Source organism: Rhinatrema bivittatum, chromosome 2 (assembly GCF_901001135.1).
Source record: "Rhinatrema bivittatum chromosome 2, aRhiBiv1.1, whole genome shotgun sequence".
Classification (NCBI taxonomy): domain Eukaryota; kingdom Metazoa; phylum Chordata; class Amphibia; order Gymnophiona; family Rhinatrematidae; genus Rhinatrema; species Rhinatrema bivittatum.
The window spans coordinates 568,506,746-568,528,573 of record NC_042616.1 but is presented as its reverse complement, the minus strand read 5'-3'; the positions used below and the strand labels follow the sequence as shown (position 1 = coordinate 568,528,573).

Here is a 21,828-nt window from a genome sequence, read left to right as displayed (position 1 = left end):
TTATTTTTTAAAAGTTGAACTTATGTTGACTTGTCTCACAAGTGAGAATACAACCTGTCTTTTTTTTTTGTTTTTGGTGGGATTTTTTTAAATTTTTTTTGTAATCATGTCATCAGCGGTAAACTTGAGCTGCCCCAGGGTGCAGCGCTCCCAGTCAGGAAACGATACAGAGGTTTTCCGGTACTTCTGTGGTTTGCAGAGGTTTGAACTTTTATGCACATCCATTAGCTACATTCAGCAGCTGGAAGTGACATGAACAAATGTAAAATGTGGCTTGTCCTTAACGAGGCAACCTGACTTAGACTAAAAGGTTAGTAGGGTTTACCACCCATGTTCTCCCTCAAGGTGGGAAGGGTTCTTAAGCCAAAAGAAAATCAAGCACATGAGGTAATTTATTTTGGCCTGCGGAATCTTGTTTTACTCAAATTCATTGCCTACGAAGCAATTCATTTTTCTCAAGAAAGCTAAACCTTTTACTTCCACTGTGCATGTTTCATCGGAGGCGCAATGGGCGCTGTTCCTTCCCATTTCAAGACAAAACAATTTCTCCCTCTCTGAAACCAGACAGACATTTTAGGCTAATCCTTTTATCACCATAACACTGTGGTTTCATTTCCAATAACTGCCCACAGCAGTCTAAGCCAAATTAGTTTGCTTTTTTTTTTTTCCCTTTTCTTTCCTGACTATGTGTTTTTGTTTTTCTGTCTGGCCCGCTTTTCATTTCATAGCAAGCTTTGTGGTTAGTTGAGTGCTTAAAGCCTTCATCCTTATTGTGCTGATGAAGGCAGCTCCTTGAGTATTAAAGCACGATTCCTCTGTCTCTGAACAAGCTAAATATGCCACTCGCTTCCAGACACAACCAGAACATGAAACTTTTACATATATGTCAGAGTTCTAGATGGTAGAATTCTCTTCTTGTCTAAGTACTCCTATCCATTTTGCCATGGATTTATTTTTTATTTATTTATTTAGTGCTTTTTTTTTTTTATACCGGCATTCATGATACAATCACATCATGTTGGTTTACAGGGAACTGGGGTAAAAAACATAACCTTAAATATTAATCTAGAGGTGAGAGGCAAACGTTACAATGAAACAGGGGTAATGGAACTAGGGGAAGAGGAAGACAAAGCAGAAAGTAACTCAATGGCAGAAACAAATATTTACAGTGTGCTGGAAGTTCGGTAATGATAGTTATGGCGGATCGATGATTTAGGGAAAGGCCTGTTTAAATAACCAAGTCTTAAGCCTTTTTCCAAATGTCAACAGGCAGGGTTCCTGTCCGAGTTCAGTGGGAATAGCATTCCATATGGTTGATCCCGCTGTGGAGAAGGCCTGTTCTCTATTTGCTAGATGATGGGTGGATTTGGTTGGGGAGACGTGCAGGGATCCTCTGTAGGCTTCTCTGATAGGTCTGGACGAGGTGTGTATTCTGAGCGGGAGTTGAAGGTCAAGGGGGGTTTGGTTATGGATGGTTTTGTGGATGATGGTGAGGGACTTGTGTAGAATTCTAGCCACCGCATTTTGAAGCATCTGAAGGGGTTTGATGGAAGAGGCGGGGAGACCTAGCAAGATGGAATTGCAGTAGTCTATCTTGGAGAATAGTACGGCTTGGAGGACAGTTCTGAAACTTGAAAGTGTAGAAGTGGTTTAATTCTTTTTAGTACCTGCAGTTTATAGAAGCAGTCCTTGGTTGTGTGGTTGATGAAAGTTTTTAAATTCAGACGGTTGTCAATTAATACTCTCAGGTCTCTTGCTTGGGTGATGAAGGTGTTAGTGAGTGTCCTTTGAGTGGGATCACTGTTGACTGGGGAGATGAGGAAGAGTTCAGTCTTAGCTGAATTTAGTATCAGGTTTAGGTTAGTGAGGAGGAGGTTGATCTCTTGGAAGCAATTTTCTCAGTACTTGAGTGTTTTTGTGATGGATTCTGTTATGGGGATCAGGATTTGCACGTCGTCTGCGTAAAGGAAGTGTTTTAGTTTTAGATTTGTTAGCAGCTGGCATAGGAGAAGGAGATATATATTGAAGAGAGTGGGGGACAAGGAGGAGCCCTGTGGAACTCCTAGTGATGAATTGATACGAGGGGACTCTTTATTGTTGATTCTGACTTTATAGCCTCTGTTACTGAGAAATGATTCGAACCATTTGAAGGCAGTTCCTGTTATTCCGATGTCAGATAATCGGTTGAGGAGGATGGAGTGGTTTACGGTGTCGAAAGCCACCGAGAGGTCAAGAAGGATTAGTAAAAAGGATTGTCCTTTGTCCAATCCCATGATGAGGTGGTCTGTTACAGAGATGAGGAGGGTTTCAATGCTTAGTGCCTTATGGAATCTGTATTGCATAGGGTGCAGTATTTGATAATCTGAAAGTTTAATCTTTCAGATTATCTGAAAGTTGAGAGTTGACTAGTTTCTCCATGATCTTAGCTATAAAAGGCAGATTGGAAATGGGGTGGAAATTGTTGGGTTCCTTTGGATCTAGGTTCGGTTTTTTGAGGAGAGGTTTAAGAGAGGCGAGTTTTAGATCGTCTGGGAAGATTTCTTGTGATAAGAGAGCAGTTTATGATATCAGCCAGATCTTTAGAGATGGTATCAGGTACCAGTAGGAGTAGTTTTGTTGGGATTTGGTCATAGGGATGGGTAGAGGGTTTCATTTTCTTTATTATGTTTTTAATCTCCATGGCGGTAGTAGGTTCAAACGATTCAAGTGAAATCCCTTTATTTGAGAGATAGTAGGGGCCAGGAAAAGAGGTAGGGCTAGGGGGCAGGAGAGTTAGGAGGTTGGAGATTTTGGTTTGGAAGATTGCCAGTTCATTGGCTTTGGATTGTGCCTGGTCGTTAGGAATAGATGGGGCGCTGGTGTGTGTGAGTTCGGATACGTAGGAAAATAGTGCTTTAGCGTCAAAGACGAGGTTGTGAATTTTTCGAGCGTAGAAATCATTTTGACTGTAGAGGTGGAGGGCAGATTTATAAGCGGATAGTGTGCTAGGGGACGGGGCCTTGCGCCATTTATTTTCTTTTTGTCTGAGACTTTGTTTAAGTAATCGGAGCTCATTGGAGAACCACGGTTGTCTTTTGTGTAAGATAGGATTGATTTTTTTAGTTGACAGCGGACATAATTTGTTAGCTACTGTCTCTGTGATGTTGCTCCTGGAGAGTAAAGCTGAGTTGGGGTTTGAAAGGTCTAGGTGAGGAAGTTCTTTGGCCAGGTGATTGCTGAGGATATCAGAAGAGCATGATCTCCTGTAGTGAAAAGAGGATTGAAAGGGGTGTGTATTGGGGGTTTCTTTCCTTGTGAAGGTGGCACAGATTAGGAAGTGGTCCGACCAGGGGATCAGAATGCATTTGGGGGAGGATGAATGCGTGAGGCCGGAGTTTATGAAAATAAGGTCCAGGGTGTGGCCAGCTTTGTGGGTGGGCTTGTTGATAATCTGCTTGAAGCCCATGGCCGTGAGGGAGGTGAGAAAAGCCTCACAGTTGGTTGTAAGTGGTGTGTTATCAACATAGAGGTTGAAATCCCCTAAGATCATAGCTGGGGAGTCCAGGTTTATATGTTTTGCTATGGTTTCTACAATGAGAGAAGCATCTGAGTCAAGAAGTCCTGGCGGAGTGTATATGAGGAGGATTTGGAGTTGGTTGGTTTTGAAAAGACCTAATTCTAGTTTAGAGGCAGATTTGGCTGGTAGATGGGTTAATCTCAGCTCTTTTTTGGCTGCTAAGAGGAGGCCACCGCCTCTTTTCTTTTGTCGGGGAATTGAGAAGAAGTCGTAAAGATGTGTGGGAAGTTGGTTTATCAGGGCTATATCTGTTGGTTTAAGCCAGGTTTCCGTTATAGCGCAGATGTTGGGCTGTGAGTCTAGGAGGTAATCGTTGAGGAGATGTGATTTCTTAGTGAGGGATTGTGCATTGAAGAGTGTTAGGGAGAATAATGCAAGGCCTAGGAGTTGAGTAATGGGTGAGATCATGATTGGAATGAGAGACCTGGTGGAGCGTGGCCGAGGTTGCATGGGTGCTTGTCCAGTGGTGATGAGACTGTGGTGTAGATTGGGGATTGGGAATCCTGGAGTCATGTTGTTCTGATTGTGAAGAGGAGGAGGCTGGATGAATGTTGGATGAATGCTGGAGGAAGCTGGATGAGTGTTGGTGGGGTCGGGTGTTGTAGTGCTAAGAGTTGGATGTAGACAGGGGGACCGCCTCTGCCCTGGGTCCTGGGGCTCACGAAGGGGCGCACGAAGGGGCAGGCCCCTTAGGTCGCGCTCCTTCGGGCATGCGACGCCTGGAGCATGACGCTGCCGGGAAGCGCCATGATTTTAAAGGGCCCTGCCGACTTCTGATAGGCCAGCTGACTTAAGGGGGAGCGGCTTGACTCACCGCGTGGTTTTTTTCTTTGTTCTTTGTGTTCCTTCACTCGTTTCACTGCGCGGCTCACAGCTCAGGAGGGTGAGTGTGCTCTTGCCCCGAATGGGCTGTGCCGACCGCGCGAACCCCGGCAGGAGTGGAGGTGAGGCGAATCGCAGGATGATCGGCTATCAGTACATTTCATTCCCAGAGCCAGTGGGATAATATGGAAGCATACAGAAAGGCGAAACAAAAGAAACGGAGGTGATAATGCCTCTGTCTAGGTCATTGGTGAGACCTCACCTAGAATATTGTGCCCATTTTCTGACGGCCATACCTCTGAAGAATATAGACAGGCTGGAGGTGGTCCAGAGAGAGGTTGCTAAAATGGTGCAGCTTACCTTCCACCTGCCATATGCAATCACTTAAGAACCTAAATATGTATACTGTAGAATTGAGGGGGAGACAGAATACAATGCAACATCTGAATACCTTAACTTAAAGTATAAATACACAAGAAGCAAATCTTTCAGTAAGGAAAAAATATTTTAGGTCACAGGATTAGCATCACAAGCAACATCAGAAAATATTTCTTCACAGAAAGAGCAGTGAATGTATTGAATATCTTCCCAGTGGAGGTTGTGAAGACAAGAAACAGTAACTGAAAAGCCTGGGAAAAGCTAGAGATCAGCTGGGATCTATGACATTATCCAAAGAATGAAATTGGGCAGATTGGATATGCCTTATAGTTTCATATCTGCTGTCATATTCTGTATTTCTATGGCTCTTGCTGTTTTTCCCATTCCCTCTGTTGTTCAGCTTTGATGTTTCTTCCAAATCGGTGCCATCTTAGTAGAAAGTGCAGTAACAGTGGGGAAAAAAGTGCATTTACTATGCAGCCAGCAACATCTTTCTTTGAATTATGTTCATAAATGTTAATAGTCTGCCCTGTTTATTGATTCATCATTTGGTTTGGAGTCCTCTCCTAATGAAAGCTTTGGTTATTTGTTTGAGATGATGGATCAATCAGAAGGCTCCAGTCATGCAGCATACTACTACTACTTAACCCTTCTTTAGCTCTACTCGACATTCGCAGCGCTATACAAAAACATATGAATCAGTCCCTTCTCAGTTGAGCTTATGATCTAATCAAGACAAATATGCAGACAAAAGAGACTTTGGGAATTTCATTTATTAAGAAAATGGTTAAAAACTGAGGCTGTAAGTGGGACAATCGGGGGTTAAGATTTAAAAGCTGCCTCAAAAAGTTGGATTTTTAAACAAGATTTAAATAAGGCAAGAGAAGGAAGTAAGGTGCACAAGCTCAGGAAGTCTGTTCCAAATGTAACAAGCTACTATAAGCCAGGTTCCTGCCCCGACAAGCTTATCGTGTTGGAGCCTTACAATGTGAACTGAGCTGCGTCAGGATCTGAGTGATGTGTTTTGGGCCTGTCAAAAAGGGGTTTTCAACCCTGCAGAGACTGGAAGCTGCCACAACCAAGGTGAAGGAATATAAAAATATGTGAAAAACCCCATGTGCTCTCCTGTGAATGACAAATATTCTGCAAGAGCCAGCATCCAGCACTCACAGTGTTAACAAGTTGGGAAAAGAACTGTACTGTTTAGCCTGCCCAGAGAACAGCAATACATAGCCAGCAGAGGAGGAAGCCAAAGGAATGATGGGAGACCATTTAAGGTAGAAAAGGCACAATTTGGCTGGCTCTGTATGTGCAGGGTGAGAAGGTCAGGAGTTGGAGGCAGGAGCCGGGAAGAGTGGAGTGCATTTGGCAGCTCTGCAATCAGTTCTTCTCCTGAGGGAGAAGTCTGCGCTCTGAGAAAACAGAGACAGACAGCTGTTCTTGCTTCATATCGAGCTATATGTAAAATCCCAATAAGGGTCAGAGGAGCCAGGAGCTGAGAGACTGAGAGACTTCCCACCCAGAGATATAAAGGTCCAAGAGCACATGGCTGGATCACTCTCCTAAAAGTCTGAGTTAAGTAATCTAAACTTTGCACAGAGAATATCTTAGCATAGGAGGGAAAAGGTTTATTTCCTTGCCTTTTGTCCCAAATTCAGTATCTCATCATAACTGCTTTAGCCTTTCAACTGAAGTCAAGCATAAACCCTTGCTGGTAGGTACTGGGAAAGAAAAATTGGTGGACTGTGGTTTTTCTGCAAGAGAGTGAAACCAGGCCCACTTTCTGTTTAGTACCAAGTAAACCATTTGGAGAAGCTCCCCAAGAGATAGAAACCTTACACACATTGCAGTTCTCATCTGTTTGATTTGACATCTAGCCATCTTGATTGTTTTTTTTTCCACACAATTTGGTGTTTGGGACAGGATGCATCCTTTACAAACTGGTGACATTGGGGTGGATTTGTTCTTCCTGTTTTTTGAATACCCAGGTATAAAGACAATTTTTAAAAGCTGTGCACTTCACTGCTTTTTCCCCCAACCTTTCTCTATTAGCATTCCATATTTTTTTTTACTATCCATATGAGTATGTTGGTTGCCCTAGCTAACAGGCCATATGCAGGTTTATTTTTGTCTTGCTTGATTTAAAATAAGAAAACTACAAGTTTATAATGTACTTCACTACTGTACTTTTCTCATTTAAAGTTCTGGTTGGATTTACTGTCTACTTACACAATACCAATAAAAGGGTAAATTACTGTTTTATTCTGGTGTGATAATTTTATCTGGTCTGTGGTGCCACAAATGGGGAGGTTGTTTGGGAAGGGCACAGAATTGTGGTAACAAGCTATGAACGTGAAGATAAATTAGTTCATAGTCTGGATCAAGAGGAGGCAACACAAACATGGTGCAGCCAGGTGGAAACCATGTAGTCAAGAATTTCCAGTTCAGGAGAAGGACATAGATAGAGCGACTTGCCTGATGAGTGGAGTGCATTGGGAGAGCTGTAGAGTGATAAGAGAAGAGAGGTAGTGAGGAGCTGCAGAGTGAAAGCTCTTATAGGTGAGTAAGAGGAGCTTGAACTATATGCAGGAATGGATAGGGAACCAATGTAGTGACTTGAGAATATGGATTATATGGATGTAATGAATTTGTCAAAAGATAAGTCATGCAGTTACATTTTTGATAGATTTAAATGGAGAGTGATGGCTCATTGGGGGACCTTTGAGGAGCAGATTGCAATATATTAGCATGAGGTAATGAAAGAGCAGATAAGGGTTCTGGGGTGTGTTCAGAAAGGAAGGGATGAATTTTGGTGGTGATATAGAGAAAGAAATTACACATTTTAGCAATGTTTTTGATTTGTGTAGAAAGGAGAGCGAGGAGTCAAAGAAGACTCCAAGATTACGGGCTGAGGAGACTGGGAGAATGGCAGTGATATCCACAGAAATAGAGAAATGAGGTAGAATGGATGTAGGCTTGGGGGAAAGATAAGGAACTCTGCCTTGGCCATGTTGAATTTAAGGTGGCAGTGAGACATTCAGGGAGGAATGTCAGTCAAGCAGGCTGACATCTGGGACTGAATTCCTAATGTAATTTCTGGTGTAGAGAGGTAGATCTTGGAATCAACAGCATAAAAAGAGTATTGAAAGACATGAGAGGAAATCAGAGCACCAAGGGAATTAGTATACAGAGAGAAGAGAACAGAACCCTGAGGCACACCAATTGATAGTGGGTTGGCAGTATAGGAGGGTCCATCAGAGGACACACTAAAAGTGCAATGGGAGAGGTAGGAAGAGAACTAAGACAGGACAGAATCCCGAAATCCAAATGAGGACAGAGTATCAAGGAGTAGGTAGTGTCAAAAGCAGCAGATAGGTCAAAGAAGATAATGACCAAGTAAAGGCCTTTGGTTTTAGCCATAAACCAGTCATTGGAGATCTCAGCAAGTGCTGTTTCTTTGGAATGTAGAAGACAAAAAACAGATTGGAGGAATCAAGAATGGCTTGAGAGGAAAGAAAGTCAAGACAGTGACCGTGAACAGCATAGTCAAGTAGTATGCAAGCAAAAGGAAGGAGGAAGATGGGACAATAGTTGGCAGGGCAGGTAGGGTCCAGTGAGGATTTTTTGAGGAGTGCTGTGATCCCAGCACATTTGAAGGCAGCAGGAACAGTAGCAATAGAAAGTGATGGATTGAGGATGTGACAAATGTAAGAGGTGACTGTGTGGAGATAGAGCTGAGGAACTGGGTGGAAATGGGGTCAGAGGAACAAGTAGTGAATTTTTAGAAGAGAGAAGATAGCAGTTTCCTCCAGTGTAGCTTAGAAAAGGAGGAGAGAGTAATGGAGGCCAGGAAAAAGAGGAAAGAAGTGGGGAGAACTCAAGACTCATTCTGTGAATCTTTTCATGGAAGTACTCAGCCATAGTCTGGGTAGAGCGTGAAGGAGGGAATTGAGTGTGGCAGAGACAATGAGGTTTGGATGCAAGAGAGTTTATCTTTTTTGAGATGCAATGATAAGAATACTGTGTGCAGTTCTGGTCACTGCATCTCAAAAAAGATATAGTTGCACTGGAGAAGGTACAAAGAAGGGTGACCAAAATGATAAAGGGCATGGAACGACTTCCCTATAAAGAAAAGCTAAAGAGGTTAGGGCTATTTAGCTTGGAGAAGAGACGGTTGAGGGAGGGGTATGTTAGAGGTCTATAAAATCATGAAAGGACTTGAACTGGTAAATGTGAATTGGTTATTTGCTTTCAGATAATACAAGATGAAGAACACTCCATGAAGTTAGCAAGTAACAATTTAAAACAAATTGGAGACAATTCTTTTTCACTCAACACCCAATTAATTCATTGCCAGAGGATGTGGTTAAGACAGTCAGTGTAGCTGGGTTTAAAAAGAGTTTGGATAAGTTCCTGAGGAGAAGTCCGTAAACTGCTATAAATCATGTTCACTTAGGGCTAGATTTTAGAAACATATGTGTGTGCCTCCATGTGCACACGCTACCCAGCATGCACATCTTATAATATCTGGGCCGGCGCGTGCACGGGGGGGGGGTAGATTTGGCAAGTTTACACGTGGTGACGAGATCGGGCATCCCCCAGTTCTTTCCCAGTCCACTCCAATTAAGGAACGGACTGGGAAGGAGCTTTCCTACCCCCTACATACCCACCCTCCCTCTTCCCCTCTTCTCCCCAACCCCTTATCACGGCCTACCTTTTTTAAAAAATTTATTTCAGAACTTACGCCAGCTGGCTGCTGGTGTGCAACTCCCCAGCACAGCGGCAAATGGCTGCTGTACCAGCCGCCTCCAGCTCTGCCTCTCCCCGCCCCCTGGACCGCCCCTCCCTGCTCCCCGGACCGTCCCTTTTGTGAGATCCGGCTCTTGTGTGTGTAACGGGGGTTACACGTACGGCTGGGCCCCTTCTAAAATGCGAACAGTGGGCACAAGGCCCGTCTGCGCACGTAACCCCCGGATTTTATGCACGGAGTGGGGGTGGGGGGTTGAAAATTTGGCCATTAGAGAATTGCCACTGCTTATTATTGGTATCAGTAGCATGGGATCTATTTTACTGAACTTGTAACCTGGATTGGCCACTGTTGGAAACAGGATGCTGGGCTTGATGGACTCTCGATCTGACCCAGTAAGGCAACTTCTTATGTTCTCAGATGGACGTAGTAGTTTTGCTCGTCAGGTGCAATAGCAGACTAGAAGCAGGTCAACATGAAGTCTGCATGGGCACAGGACTTTAGCCAGATACATTCTGCAGGAGGCACAAGAACGTAGGAAGTGAATTTTAGGGGTGAGCCAAGGCTGGGTTTTGGTGCTTCTTACACAGTGTATAAGGGGAGGGAAAACAGTGTCTAAAATAGAGGGGAGTATAATGTTGTAAGAAGAAACTGATTCATTAACTGACTCAGACAATGTATTGGCAGGAAAGAGAGATGAAACAATAATGGAGAGGATACAGGGGTCGACGGTCTGGAAATTCCTGAAGGTGTTGGTGGTGACTGGATGAGGTTGTGGGGGAGGGTGGTTTAGTGTGAAAGTTACCAGAAGATGGTCTGAGAGAGGAAGAAATGAGGTGGAGAAGTCTGAGCGGCAGCAATTGGAAGAAAGGACTAGGTTAGGAGTGCTCAAACTGGTCCTATGGCCCCCCCCTCCCCCCAACCAGTCGGGTTTTCAGGATATCCCTAATGAATATGCATGAGCAAATTTTGGCCCGTCCTCACTTCCAAGACCCCACCCCCTGGGGCCCCCGACTGATGATTTCCTTTGCCTTCAGCCTTAAACACAACTCTTCTTCTCTCATCTTCAAACTGTATTTCTCCCCTGTCCTCCGGTTACGAGGCATGCACCCTATTACAATGGGCTTAAAGGATTAATGTTTGTGTCCTGAAAAGACTTGCATGTTCTGGTCACATTTATTTTAGAAAGGTTTCGGTCGAAGGCGCACACCAGACAAAAGGGATTGAGTTAGCACAAGTTTGAAACACTAGCACCAATTGCCGAAGCTTGTACGTTTTGCACTGGCCATTGCACTTCTTTCTTAGGCATTCTTAATTCAGTTGCCTTAAAAAAAAAAAAAAAATACAAAAGCGTACAGCAAAAGTTAAAGTAAATTTTTCATCTGCCTATCTCATTCTTAGATCAATAAGCAGAGCTGGGCAGTAGTGGCTTTAAGCTCCTTGAGGGCACCCATTAAGAAATGTAAATATTAATAGGGAAAAGAGGTTTGCAGGGGATGTGATTGTCACTGGGTAAGGGCAGAGGGAGAAAACGGGAGCTGGAGAAGAAGCACATTTTCTAGCTAGGAAGCTGATGTGGGGAGTGATGCTGTAAAATAAAAAATATAGCAAGAATCGTGTATTGCCACAGATCCTGCTTCCATCCCCCATCCTCTTCCTCTATAAATGTTAAAGCCTGTCCAGTTCTATTTAGTTGGGTTTTTTTTTTAGACTGGCCGTAGGCACAGAATGGGAGAAATCCATCCGAGCATGGGTTAAAGTGTTTTTCTGAGAATTTGACGGCAGCTGGAATTATTAAGTAGTACTTTTTTTTTGTTTTGTTTTTTTTTACTGATGGTTTAATCCTTCCAGTTTAGGTAGAGGGTACAAACAGTTTCGTGTCCCCTCAGTGGGGCTTCATGGCAGGGCTCGAGTCCACTTTTTATTATACAGGTTCTCAGTCTCAGAAAGAGTCCAAGAAGGAGCAGCCTTCAGTTCAGAGGCTGCGAAGCGATTTATCTCATCAGTAATACTTTATGGAGTGAGCGCTCCCTGAGATTTAATTGGCTGACTGGATAACTTGAGGTGTAGCACATGGATAGCAGAATGGGTTCAAGCTCCTGATTTCCATTATGTGGGTGTAAGGTTCTGGATTACATTTTTCAGGGACCTGATTTATTAAAGCTTTTCTCTCATTCTGTAGCTGTGGAGGATAAAGCTTAGAAAAATCAGACCCTTCGTTGTGCTTTCTGGGCTTTATGCTGATCCCAAGGGTTCTCATAGGCGTCCAGTTAAAATGTAAAGGATTTTCTGGGTGTGCTGTATGATTTCTTAGACTCAGAAAAAAAAAATGCCCATAGGGCCATTATTTCTCGCATAAACCAGATTCAATTAGATTTTGTTTTCAACAGTTTTATCATAGTTTCAGTAAGTTTGCCATTTCTTCACAGCATCACTAGAAGACTTTACTTATTTAAAGTATTTCTAGTCCGCCGTTATCAGTAAAATCAAATAGCTTACCCAAATATAGTGACGGGGAGAGGATGGAGGCCTAGGGCATTACCTGATGCCTCCTTTAGCTGGTCAGTCAGTAAGTCAGAGCACAGGGTTACAAGGACATTCATCTGTCCTGTTTCTTTTTGAGAACTCCCAGTGGTCAAAGCACTTATGAACAGTTATAGTTCTTTCCTCTGGAGATGAAAAGTTATCAGCTGCCAGCAGAATGTGCCATGTGGTTAGAATTATTGCTGTTATTTGCCACTTTTTCGTGGTTTCCTTTTCTTCACAGTCTTTCTTATTTTTTTAAACAAGCTGAGCTTTGAAAATTTTGAACTGTTTTTTTTTTATTCACGAGACGAAAAGTGTGTGTCTGTATATCTAGAGAATCTCTCTCTCTCTATCTATCTATATATATATAAAACACACTTTGTGTTTGAACTAGTTGGATTAACTAGAACCAAATTCCGCATTCTCGTCATCTGAATTTGTAGCATATATTTGTTACTGCTTTAAATATGTGGCATTCTAGTGTTGTTTTGGAGGAACTGCTGCAAATGGGTATTTTGTTGCTCTATTCAGCAAGTGCTGGAGTATTTTTTTTTTCTTTCCTTGGTGGGGAGGAGGATGGTGGCATAGGAAAAAGTGCCTTATGACCCTTCTAATGCAGCTTTGCTTTGTTCTCTTCCCTTTCTGTTTTAGCTGAACTGGAGTTTGTTCAGATAATCATTATAATCGTGGTGGTGACGGTGATGGTGGTGGTGATTATCTGCTTGCTGAACCATTATAAACTCTCAACTCGCTCCTTCATTAACAGACAGAGCCAAAGCAGGAGGCAGGAAGACGCCCTGCAGCCGGTGAGTATAAGCTGCCTTGCTTTTCTTATGCTGCATAGGTATGGCCTGAGAGGACTTCCCCAGGGCATTTAAATTATATAAAGGCTACCCTTCTCAGCACCTGGTTATGACCTGTAGCATATTAATGGGTGCTGCCGTACAGTTTTATGCTGTCGTCATGCACAGGGTTGAATGAGATGAGCCATGCCTTGTGTGTGTATCATGGTTTTAAAACAGTACGACACACCAGCAGCAACACCTATTGTTTTATTGTGCGTCCTCTGTTTATATATGCTTAGGTGCTTTATAATATTGAAAATAGTGCTTTAAAATTGTTATAAAGTGCTGGCAGAGGTGGGGGGGAATATGTGGGTGAGGGGGGAGTTCCCACTAAGTGTACAGTGGGTCAGTTCCGGGCTGTCTATGTCAACCTGTCAAGTCGAGCAGTCTGGCTGAACTTCTACTGGCAAAAAATGGCAGTGCCTCACCACGAAACAGAGTCTCTTCCAAATTAGACTCTTATTGTTTGTCCACCTCAAGGCTTTAATGGTATTAGCTGTTGACAGTTGGTAGTGCACTTGATTCATTTTGGGTAATTCAGTTGCCCCTCAAAACACACACTGTTTTGTTAAGGGTTTTATTGTATTTTTTTTAGGAGATATTAGTGCCTATGGTTTTCGAAAGTTCCTACAGTCTGCCTCTCCCATCATTACAAATCTAGGCAAACCATTGCATTGGCTCCCTGTTGACAGAACCCTATGCAGGCACCACAGTGGAACATGGGCAATATAAGGTTACTGTGGACTCAGGGAAGGAGATTTATTAAACAGGGTTGTGACCATAATAACAGGTGCACCCTTTCATATTCCAAAGCACGCAGTACTGTGCTGGTCCTGGAGAATGGTCTGGGATTCTTTGTAGATTGTGATACCATTTACTGGGCCAATGGAAATATTATCCAGAAACTAGGGACGTGCATTCATTTAAAACGAAACTGCAAAACACGATGAATAAAGCTAATTCGTTTCATTTGGGGGGGCCCCGAACTGAAGCAGGGGCCCCCCAAATGAAACAAACCTTATTTTTCCGTTTCGTTTTTTTAAAAATGCATCATGCCTTGGGCATAGGCCGAGGCCAAAGCAAGGTTTGGGTCATGGCTTCGGGCCTGGGTCCGGGCTGAGGCCCCGGTGTCAGGTCCTGAACTCCAGTCTGGGTTCGGGCCCTGGCCTATGCTGAGGCTCTTGTGTCGCAACCCTGCTTCTGGGTCCGGTTGTGGCATCGAGCCTGGGTCCAGGACAACCTCCGGGTCAGGCTTCAGCCTCAGCTTTGAGTAGACCGAGGTCATGGCGACCTACTGCACCCTTGGCCTATACAAGAACGAGGTGGCGGCAAGCTACCATTTCCTCAGCCTACGCAAGGCCGAGGCTTTGGCCTGGGCCTAGACTGAAGCCAGTGGATCCTCACCAGGTCAGGTAAGTGGGGTCCAGGGGGGGTGCTGGCCCTGGCACCTTTGTGGATGGGAGGCCCCAGAAGGCCTCATTTTTCATATTTTAGCCATTTTGGGGGGTTTTTAATTGTTTGATTCATTTTTTTCTCACGAATGAAAACAAATCAAGCAAGTCACGAAACAAAATTCATGGAAAAAACTTCTCAAATACAAACCGAATAACGAAAACGAAAAATATTTTTCTTCACATCCCTAACTTTCTCATATGTGAGCTTTCTGGACTACATATGTCTCTTTTGCAGATGTTTCAGCTACCCTTCAAACATTGTTAAATCCATTACTCATTAGTTTTGTTCATTCTGGAATGTTTACCTAATTGTCATCTTCAGAAATGACAATCTTTCCTACAGCCCCTCAGCAATATTGTTTATGAAAATATTGATTGGAAGTGGCCCCAGGCCTGATCCCTATTGGCACTTTGCTGGTAACCTTCCTTTCCTTGGAATGAATTTCATTTATCTTTACCCTTTGTTTCCCATCACTCAACCAAACCAGTTTGTAGCCATCCCCAGGCTATCCAGCTTCATGGGATTTAGCAGTGTCAAAGCCTTACTGAAAACCAAGTATATAGACTTAGTTTTTGGGTACTTGCCAGGTTCTTATGGCCTGGATTGGCCACTGTTGGAAACAGGATGCTGGGCTTGATGGACCCTTGGTCTGACCCAGTATGGCATTTTCTTATGTTCTTATATAAAATCTCAAGAGAATGTAAGCATAATGTAAATATAGTCAAGAAAGTATCAATTGTTTCCTTACTTTTTAATGAAGATTATTTTACCAGCATGCTCCCCTCCTGGCTGCAGCATCTGCCGGTATTACTCTGCCACTATTTAGGCTGACCTAAACTCCACCCCTCCCCTTGACATTATCACAGGCTGACCTTAAGAAGTGGCTTGCCACGGGTGGTAGGCTGCCTCTGAAAGGGCAACCTAAAAGGTATTATCCCTTGTGAAGCAAATTAATAGTGAATTGGGGCCCAATTAGGCTTAGAAGTCTTTAGTGGGAAAAGAGAATGATTTAGAAAAATGTTGGTTTGGGGTTTTATGTAGGGAGAGGATAACGGTCGGTTGGTTAATCAGTTGGTAGTTGATGAGGTATTGACTGCTCAACCACTTGGTGAGGGGCTGGTTATATGGAGTTTGGAGTTTTTATTATGCTGTTTATATTTTATTATGTTTTTTCATTGTTATGCTTTTTTTTTTTTTTTTTTTTTTAGAATATATTGATTTGTATTTAATTGTGCAGTTATGTCATTTTCAATGTATTGATTTATATATGATTATGTACTTTTGTATTGCTGTAAATCATAGACCACAGAGGAGGTATATAAAACTTAGATAAGATTATGCCACCACCGGCACGCTCCATTATCTAATTCTCTGTTCTCTCTTCCTGTTCCTGGAATCTGAGAGCCAGGTGTTACTATGATTGATGGCTGTAATTCTGTTGCTCTAGGACTTAGAGGTCAAACAGAACAAGGCCAGGTCTCTTTCATCATCATGGCAGTGCACAGAAGGGTATATTATTAAATACAATGAGGCAAAGCTACTTTAACTGTGCATGTGTGGGAGGCTCTGAATCACTCTAATTTTTTAGCTGGTATGGGCAGTTCCAGGCCTCAAGTATCAAAAGTCAGTCCAGTGTCAACATAGACAACAGGTACGGAAATGAACTTCCTTTTCATTCCTTTTCTTGCACATAGACTGTGTCAAAATGTGCGGGCTTGAGGGCTAGAGTCACTTTTTCTGTTTTACAAGCTGCCAGCTCAGCGCTCCAAAGAATGAACAGACTGAATGGGTCCAGCAAACTTTACCTGCTGTCCGTTTATTTATTTATTTGATTTATATTCCTTTTACATTTTTTCCAACCACTTTCTGCACCCATAGCAGTAGGAGAAGAGTGTAGCCTTAAGACTGAGACTATAATAAGAATAATTTCATCTGACTTATGATCAAACCTTGTTGTGGAACTGTTTTGGAGGGGAGAAGAACTAATTTAAGAAAAATGGTTTCTTTACCATGCCGGGTAGAATGACTCAGTGTGTTTCTGGGATGTGTTTAGGTGTGTTTTGTATTTGAAGGCCATTTCCTGCATCTGGAGATGGTTATTGGGTTGTTGGTGGAGACAGGGGCTTTTAATAGCTACAAGTTAATCAGTCTCAAAAACACCTTGCCTTGGTTGCATTTCCTGAAGCAGAGTTTGTATATAAAACACTTTTGAGTTGGTTCCAATTTCTAGCTGTTTTGAATTCTGTGTTTTGCTTGGGGTTCTAATAGATGGATCTATTGAAATAAAGAGGGTGAATTTATCTTAATAACCAATGCTGATGAATTATTCAATCCTCAGGAAAGCACAAGTACCATTATGAAACTTTTTATTTTTCTTTCTAAAGGACTTATGTGCTGTCATTTGGCACTTGTGCATCAAATGAGAATGCAAGTCCATGCAGCCCTGCTCACGTATTGCTGACCTGCAAGCTGAGATCTAACGCAAACCCAAGCTTACTTGAGCAACCAACAGTGTCAGGGATGCAAAATGTTGGAGCTGGTGAGCATTGAATCAGAAGTTTCCTCCATCTCCTTTAAGTTTCCAGCTCACCTGGAACCATGGCTGGAAATAGGCACCTTGGGCTTCCATTCGCAATCACCCAGGAATTTGTTCCCTTATTTTATACTGTATCATCGCCTGCTAACTTTAGTCCAATCACTGCAGCAGTGACCCTCAGCTGAGGACTATGCACCAGGCTCTTGTAAGAACCTTGGAATCGTAGGCCCTAAATCTACTCTAGAACATCCCTGAAGAGGGAATCAAACTCTACTCCCTCTACATGACAGTGTACAGCTGTGTCACCGAGCCACTGGTGCAGCAGTCGTTGAAAAATGACAAACATGAGGCAATAGCAAAGCAGTAAAAAAAAAAAAAAAAGGCTAAATTATTTGTGATTCTCTTTCATCTGTTGAAAGAAATAGATAAGTATATTTTTATTAACCAAGAGTTGTGAGAGTGTACCTTGATGCAAGTTCATCTCATCTTTAACTTATGTGAGCTGGGTCATATTGAAGTAAAGCAGTTGTTTTTTCTGGGAGATACGACTCAAAGAAAAACCATATGCAGAGCAATCGTTCTGCCATTAGGTGGAAATCACTTATGGACCTCTTTTTCATTTTTTCTATTTATTTATGCTTCATCCTATGCAAGCTTGTTTATTACAGATTTTTTTTTTTTTTTTGCAAGTCCTTTGTGCAATTTTGAAAATGGTAAATGTAGCTCTGGGGTTTGGGCTCCTTTTTTTTTTTTTTTGCTCAACAATACAAATTATGCCACTTGGCAGTAAGCATATACAGTGCTAAGACTTTCTCATCTGATGTCCAGTTTTATTCTCCAATGGCAACATCTTCAGAGAGTCATATCAGCTCAAAGAGCTGAACTTGTATGATTTTTGGAGGAATTTGAGGATGATAGAAGCTGTTGGTGGGAAAACCTGTTTCTTAGCCTCTATTTAGATTTCTTGGTTTTGGCCTTGCTTATTTTCCCGCTGGTCTTTGCACGTAACGGGCAGCTCCGAGGTTTTTCCATGTCAACAGGCGATCATGTGTGTTAATGCAGCAGCTCTCAGCCCCAGATGTCAGCAGTCAGAGAGGCTCACAGCCAGCTTGCAAGTAGGTCACCAGACCAAGCTCTTTGTAGAAAATTCAGAGGGGGGGAGCAAGACTGCAATGGAAAACAGCGTGCCCAGATTCATTTTTATTGCAAAAACTGGGAGCCAATGTATGTGTTTGTTTTAGTGATGTTTATTATAGCAGACGTGAAATTAGTTTAAAGGGAAAAAAAAAACTTAAACATTAGGGTAGTGGTGATCGTTTTATAAGACTAGCAAATGTGTAAAGGTAAAAATTCCTACTGCCAAGATGGTACTGAAGATAGTGTCAGAAACCCATAAAATAAAATGTAAAAAATAAAAACACTCTGAAACATTTGTTGGCCTTTTCAAGATATTGTTCATCTCTACCCAACTACTTGGTTGGGTTTCTTTTAGCTAAGTTTATTTTTAGCATGCTTTCTGTTTATAGCAGATGCTGACTGCCATAACAGATATTTTACAGGATACTCTTCGAGAGAGACTCCAGTTTCTCACAATCAGGGCTCACAAGAAACAGGAGCTTGCTGACCCCGGTTTGGGCGGTTTGTTGTATTGGTTGGAAATGCGCATGCTTTTCAGTGTCACAGCATTTCAAATAAAGCAAGAGTTTAAAACTTGTGGCGGAGGAAGGGCTTGGGTGTGCCCTTGTGCTGTGAGAGCTCTGCAGTGGGGGAGATGATCTGGGAGACGGGAGGCGTTCTCTGGAGTTTCGAAGGCGCTCTCATGCAGGAGCAGAGCTGGAGGGCTCTGTGAGCCAAGCTGCACCCTTATAAATGCACGCAGGGCAGTTGCTGGACAAAAAGATGCTGCAGTCAAGGGTTGCTTTTGGTACCCCCCCCCCCCTTCTCAGGCTTGCATGTTGGCAGACTCGTATATATTGACTGAAAAGGACGTCTTGGCATCCAGGGCTGCATTCCTTCTTGTCCACCCCTTGTGGCAGCTCTGAATGCATGCCAGGCTTCTCTTATAAGGATAAGAGCATCTCACTGAGACCCGCTGCTACGTGCAAAACAAAGCTGGGGGTTTGGAGAAGAAAAATCTGTTTGATAGTTTTGCTTTTGGAATTCAAGAGCCAGAAACTCAGAAATATTTGTTTCCTTCCCCCTTAATTTCATTGTAACTTTTTTTTTTTTTTTGCATGAGCAATTTATCCTAGTTTCTCATCTTGAGGAAATGAAGTGAAATTATTTATTTAAAAGTATGATTTGTTGGCATCTCCATTCTGATTTTGGATTGCATTATATAATCTTTCCCCTTCTACCCTGATGCGCCTTCCCCTTCTATTTCTTCTGGAGTCAGATGCAGGGAATCCCTGGCAGCCATGTGAAATAGTGTTCCCTATAGAAAAGAACACAGTCTTGCAAGGACAAATCCCGGTGTTGCGCATGAGCGACGAGTGGAGCTCGTAAATTTACCAGCACCTTGGCGAGAATCCTGGAGCTTTTCTCCGTGGTTACTGTGTCCCACCTTCAGTGAATAAGAATGTGAGTGGGCAGTTCAGGTGCCTGTACTGGGACAGACATATATTTGGGATGGGAAGTGGGGGCACGGCATTTATTGGTTTGGGAGCATTGCGGTATTTTTTGTAAATCTCAACTGTCATAGGAAGAGCTGGATTTTCTTTTCTTGTTTATTTGCAGGTGGGAGAGTTTAGGACTATCAGTTTCAGCCCCGGTCACTGGAGAGCTATGGGTGACCTACATCTCTCCCTGATCACCATCCTGTCCCCGAGTCCCCTTCCCAAGTTTTCCTTTTCTGCCGTGTCCCTTGTTGGCAGTTATCCAAGAGCACAAAGCTGCCACTAGCACTGCTCCACACTGGAGGAGCTGGAATGACTCATCTATTGTATCTTAAGGACAGCAGAGATCAGCTCTGTGACATGGTGGGGACCTCTGCGGCTCACGCCTTGCAGCGAGATGCCCTGAAATGGCAAACAGGGAAGCAACTTAAATTCTATTTCTGTACACTGTGATTAGACGTCAGGATCTAACTTCCAGGAAAAGAGGAACAGAATCGCTCTCGAGCACCATCGGCTTCCTCCATGCCTCCCTTCCCGTCCATCATGTATGTTTAAACCCTGTCGGAGGACTTGGGAGGCAGACGCTGAAAGAGAAAGATGCCCTTGATGTCTGCTTTATGGCAGTGAGAATGTGTAACATTTGTGCTTCAGTCAAAAATGTGTACGTCATGCAAGACGCAGGTAGTACTTGGCGGCCTGGGCTTCTGGACTGTCTTCCAGCCATAGTCCCCAGAGCCACGCTAATATCATAAAGGCAGACAGTGAAAGTTTGTGGGACTTTATATAGTTTGTCCGTCCCCCACAATCCTAGCCCGGTGAGGCATTGCAAGAAAACTATAGAAAATCAAGATCCTAGGTCCGGGCAAAGAACCAGAAAGTAACAAAGCAAAACCAAAACCCAGATCTTAGTATGGTTTTACTCAGTGCTGTTACTTTTGTACAGTTTGGTCGAAATGATCTGTGTATTGCTATACGTGTATAAATAGAGTTTAAAAAAAAAAACCCAGAACTTTAATAGCACTTTTTAGTGAGATGATGATGATCAGATGATTTTGATTTGTACTGGCTTCATCAGACATGCTTTACAGTGCTCCCATTTTTTTTCTTTTCTGGATGTAATGATTGAGCTTGGCATGAAATAAGCACTCCAGAAACAGATACCCCAGAGAGCAGGGACCAGTGCTGTCATCTCATAGTAACGTATCCCTTCGAGGATAGGGACAGCATTTACCTTGCTTTATACCCTTGTGCAGGATACTCTGGAAATTATGTTTCTTTCTATCAGGCTAACAAAAAGAAAATCTACACAGGCGTCGTCGTATGTTAGCCTTCAGGGCCCAGTATGTCCTATCTTCAGATGTCTCTGCAGCTCTGAAAAAAGAGGCAGATTTTATATTTAAAAAGAAGTGCATTTTTCTTACGAAACACTCTTCGTAAGTTGCTGAGGAAAGCAATCAAGAAATTGATGTTAGTGGATGTGTTTGGGAGGTGGGGGGAGTCAGGGAATGTGAATAGACAGAGGAATCTATTACAGTTAGCACAAGAAAGAGAGTGAGGTGTCTGATCTGTGTGTAATGTAAGCACAGGTGTCAGCAGGATGTCGAACCATTGTGCAGCAAAGAGCTTAATTTGCTCCCTTAAAATAATAATTCTCTTTCTCAGAGGGTCCCCCCCTTCTCTCCCTTTGATGCACACCTGCACCAGAAAACATTGATGATTCTGGGAGACGTTCAGGCCGAGAGGCAGCTTGTCTTGAAGCAGGCAGAAGCCGCTCTCTTCTGCTGCAGGAGGAATGGGACTCAAAGTGAAACCTGGGGAAAATCAAATTTAAGTTATCATTCCTACCACCCCAATGGGAGAAAATGTCATCTGTATGAAGGACTTTTGGAAAAATGTGTGCATGATTGTAGGGTATTTGGTATGCATGTAAACAAAATCGTGATGCATATATACTCTGAAAGAACCGCAGAGAATTTAGAAGTTATGGGGCAGATTTTAAAAGGTACGCACGCGGCCTACATTTGTGCGTGCTACCTGGCGAGCAATCCCCCAGCCTAGCGGCGTGGAGAGGCCTCTGGCCATGCCCCACCCCCGGACCGCCCATTTTTTCAAGCCCGGGGCTTTATACGCGCATCCCGGGGCTTTATGCGCGCCGCCGGGCCTTTTGAAAATAGGCCCGGTGCGCATAACCCCCCTACGCGCGTAAATCCTTGAAAATCTGCCCCTATATGTTTACTGCAAGGTTGCCTATGAAACAGAAAATAGGCAATGACATATAAGGTGGGACTCATTCATAACCATACAATTTGTAAAACTACACAGTCATTTATTTATTTATAACTTTTTAT

The 21,828-nt window shown here is 43.1% G+C and overlaps 1 protein-coding gene across 7 annotated transcripts in view; it reads left to right on the top strand.

Annotated features, from left to right (window-relative positions):
• The window catches only part of LDLRAD4 (low density lipoprotein receptor class A domain containing 4), a 963,403-nt gene that overhangs the window by 898,685 nt on the left and 42,890 nt on the right, over window positions 1-21,828 (top strand). For all 7 annotated transcript variants that reach the window (XM_029590930.1, XM_029590933.1, XM_029590932.1 and 4 more), the window contains one exon: window positions 12,681-12,835. In XM_029590930.1, coding sequence (XP_029446790.1) covers window positions 12,681-12,835 — 155 coding nt within the window. The remainder of the gene's footprint in view (window positions 1-12,680; window positions 12,836-21,828) is intronic.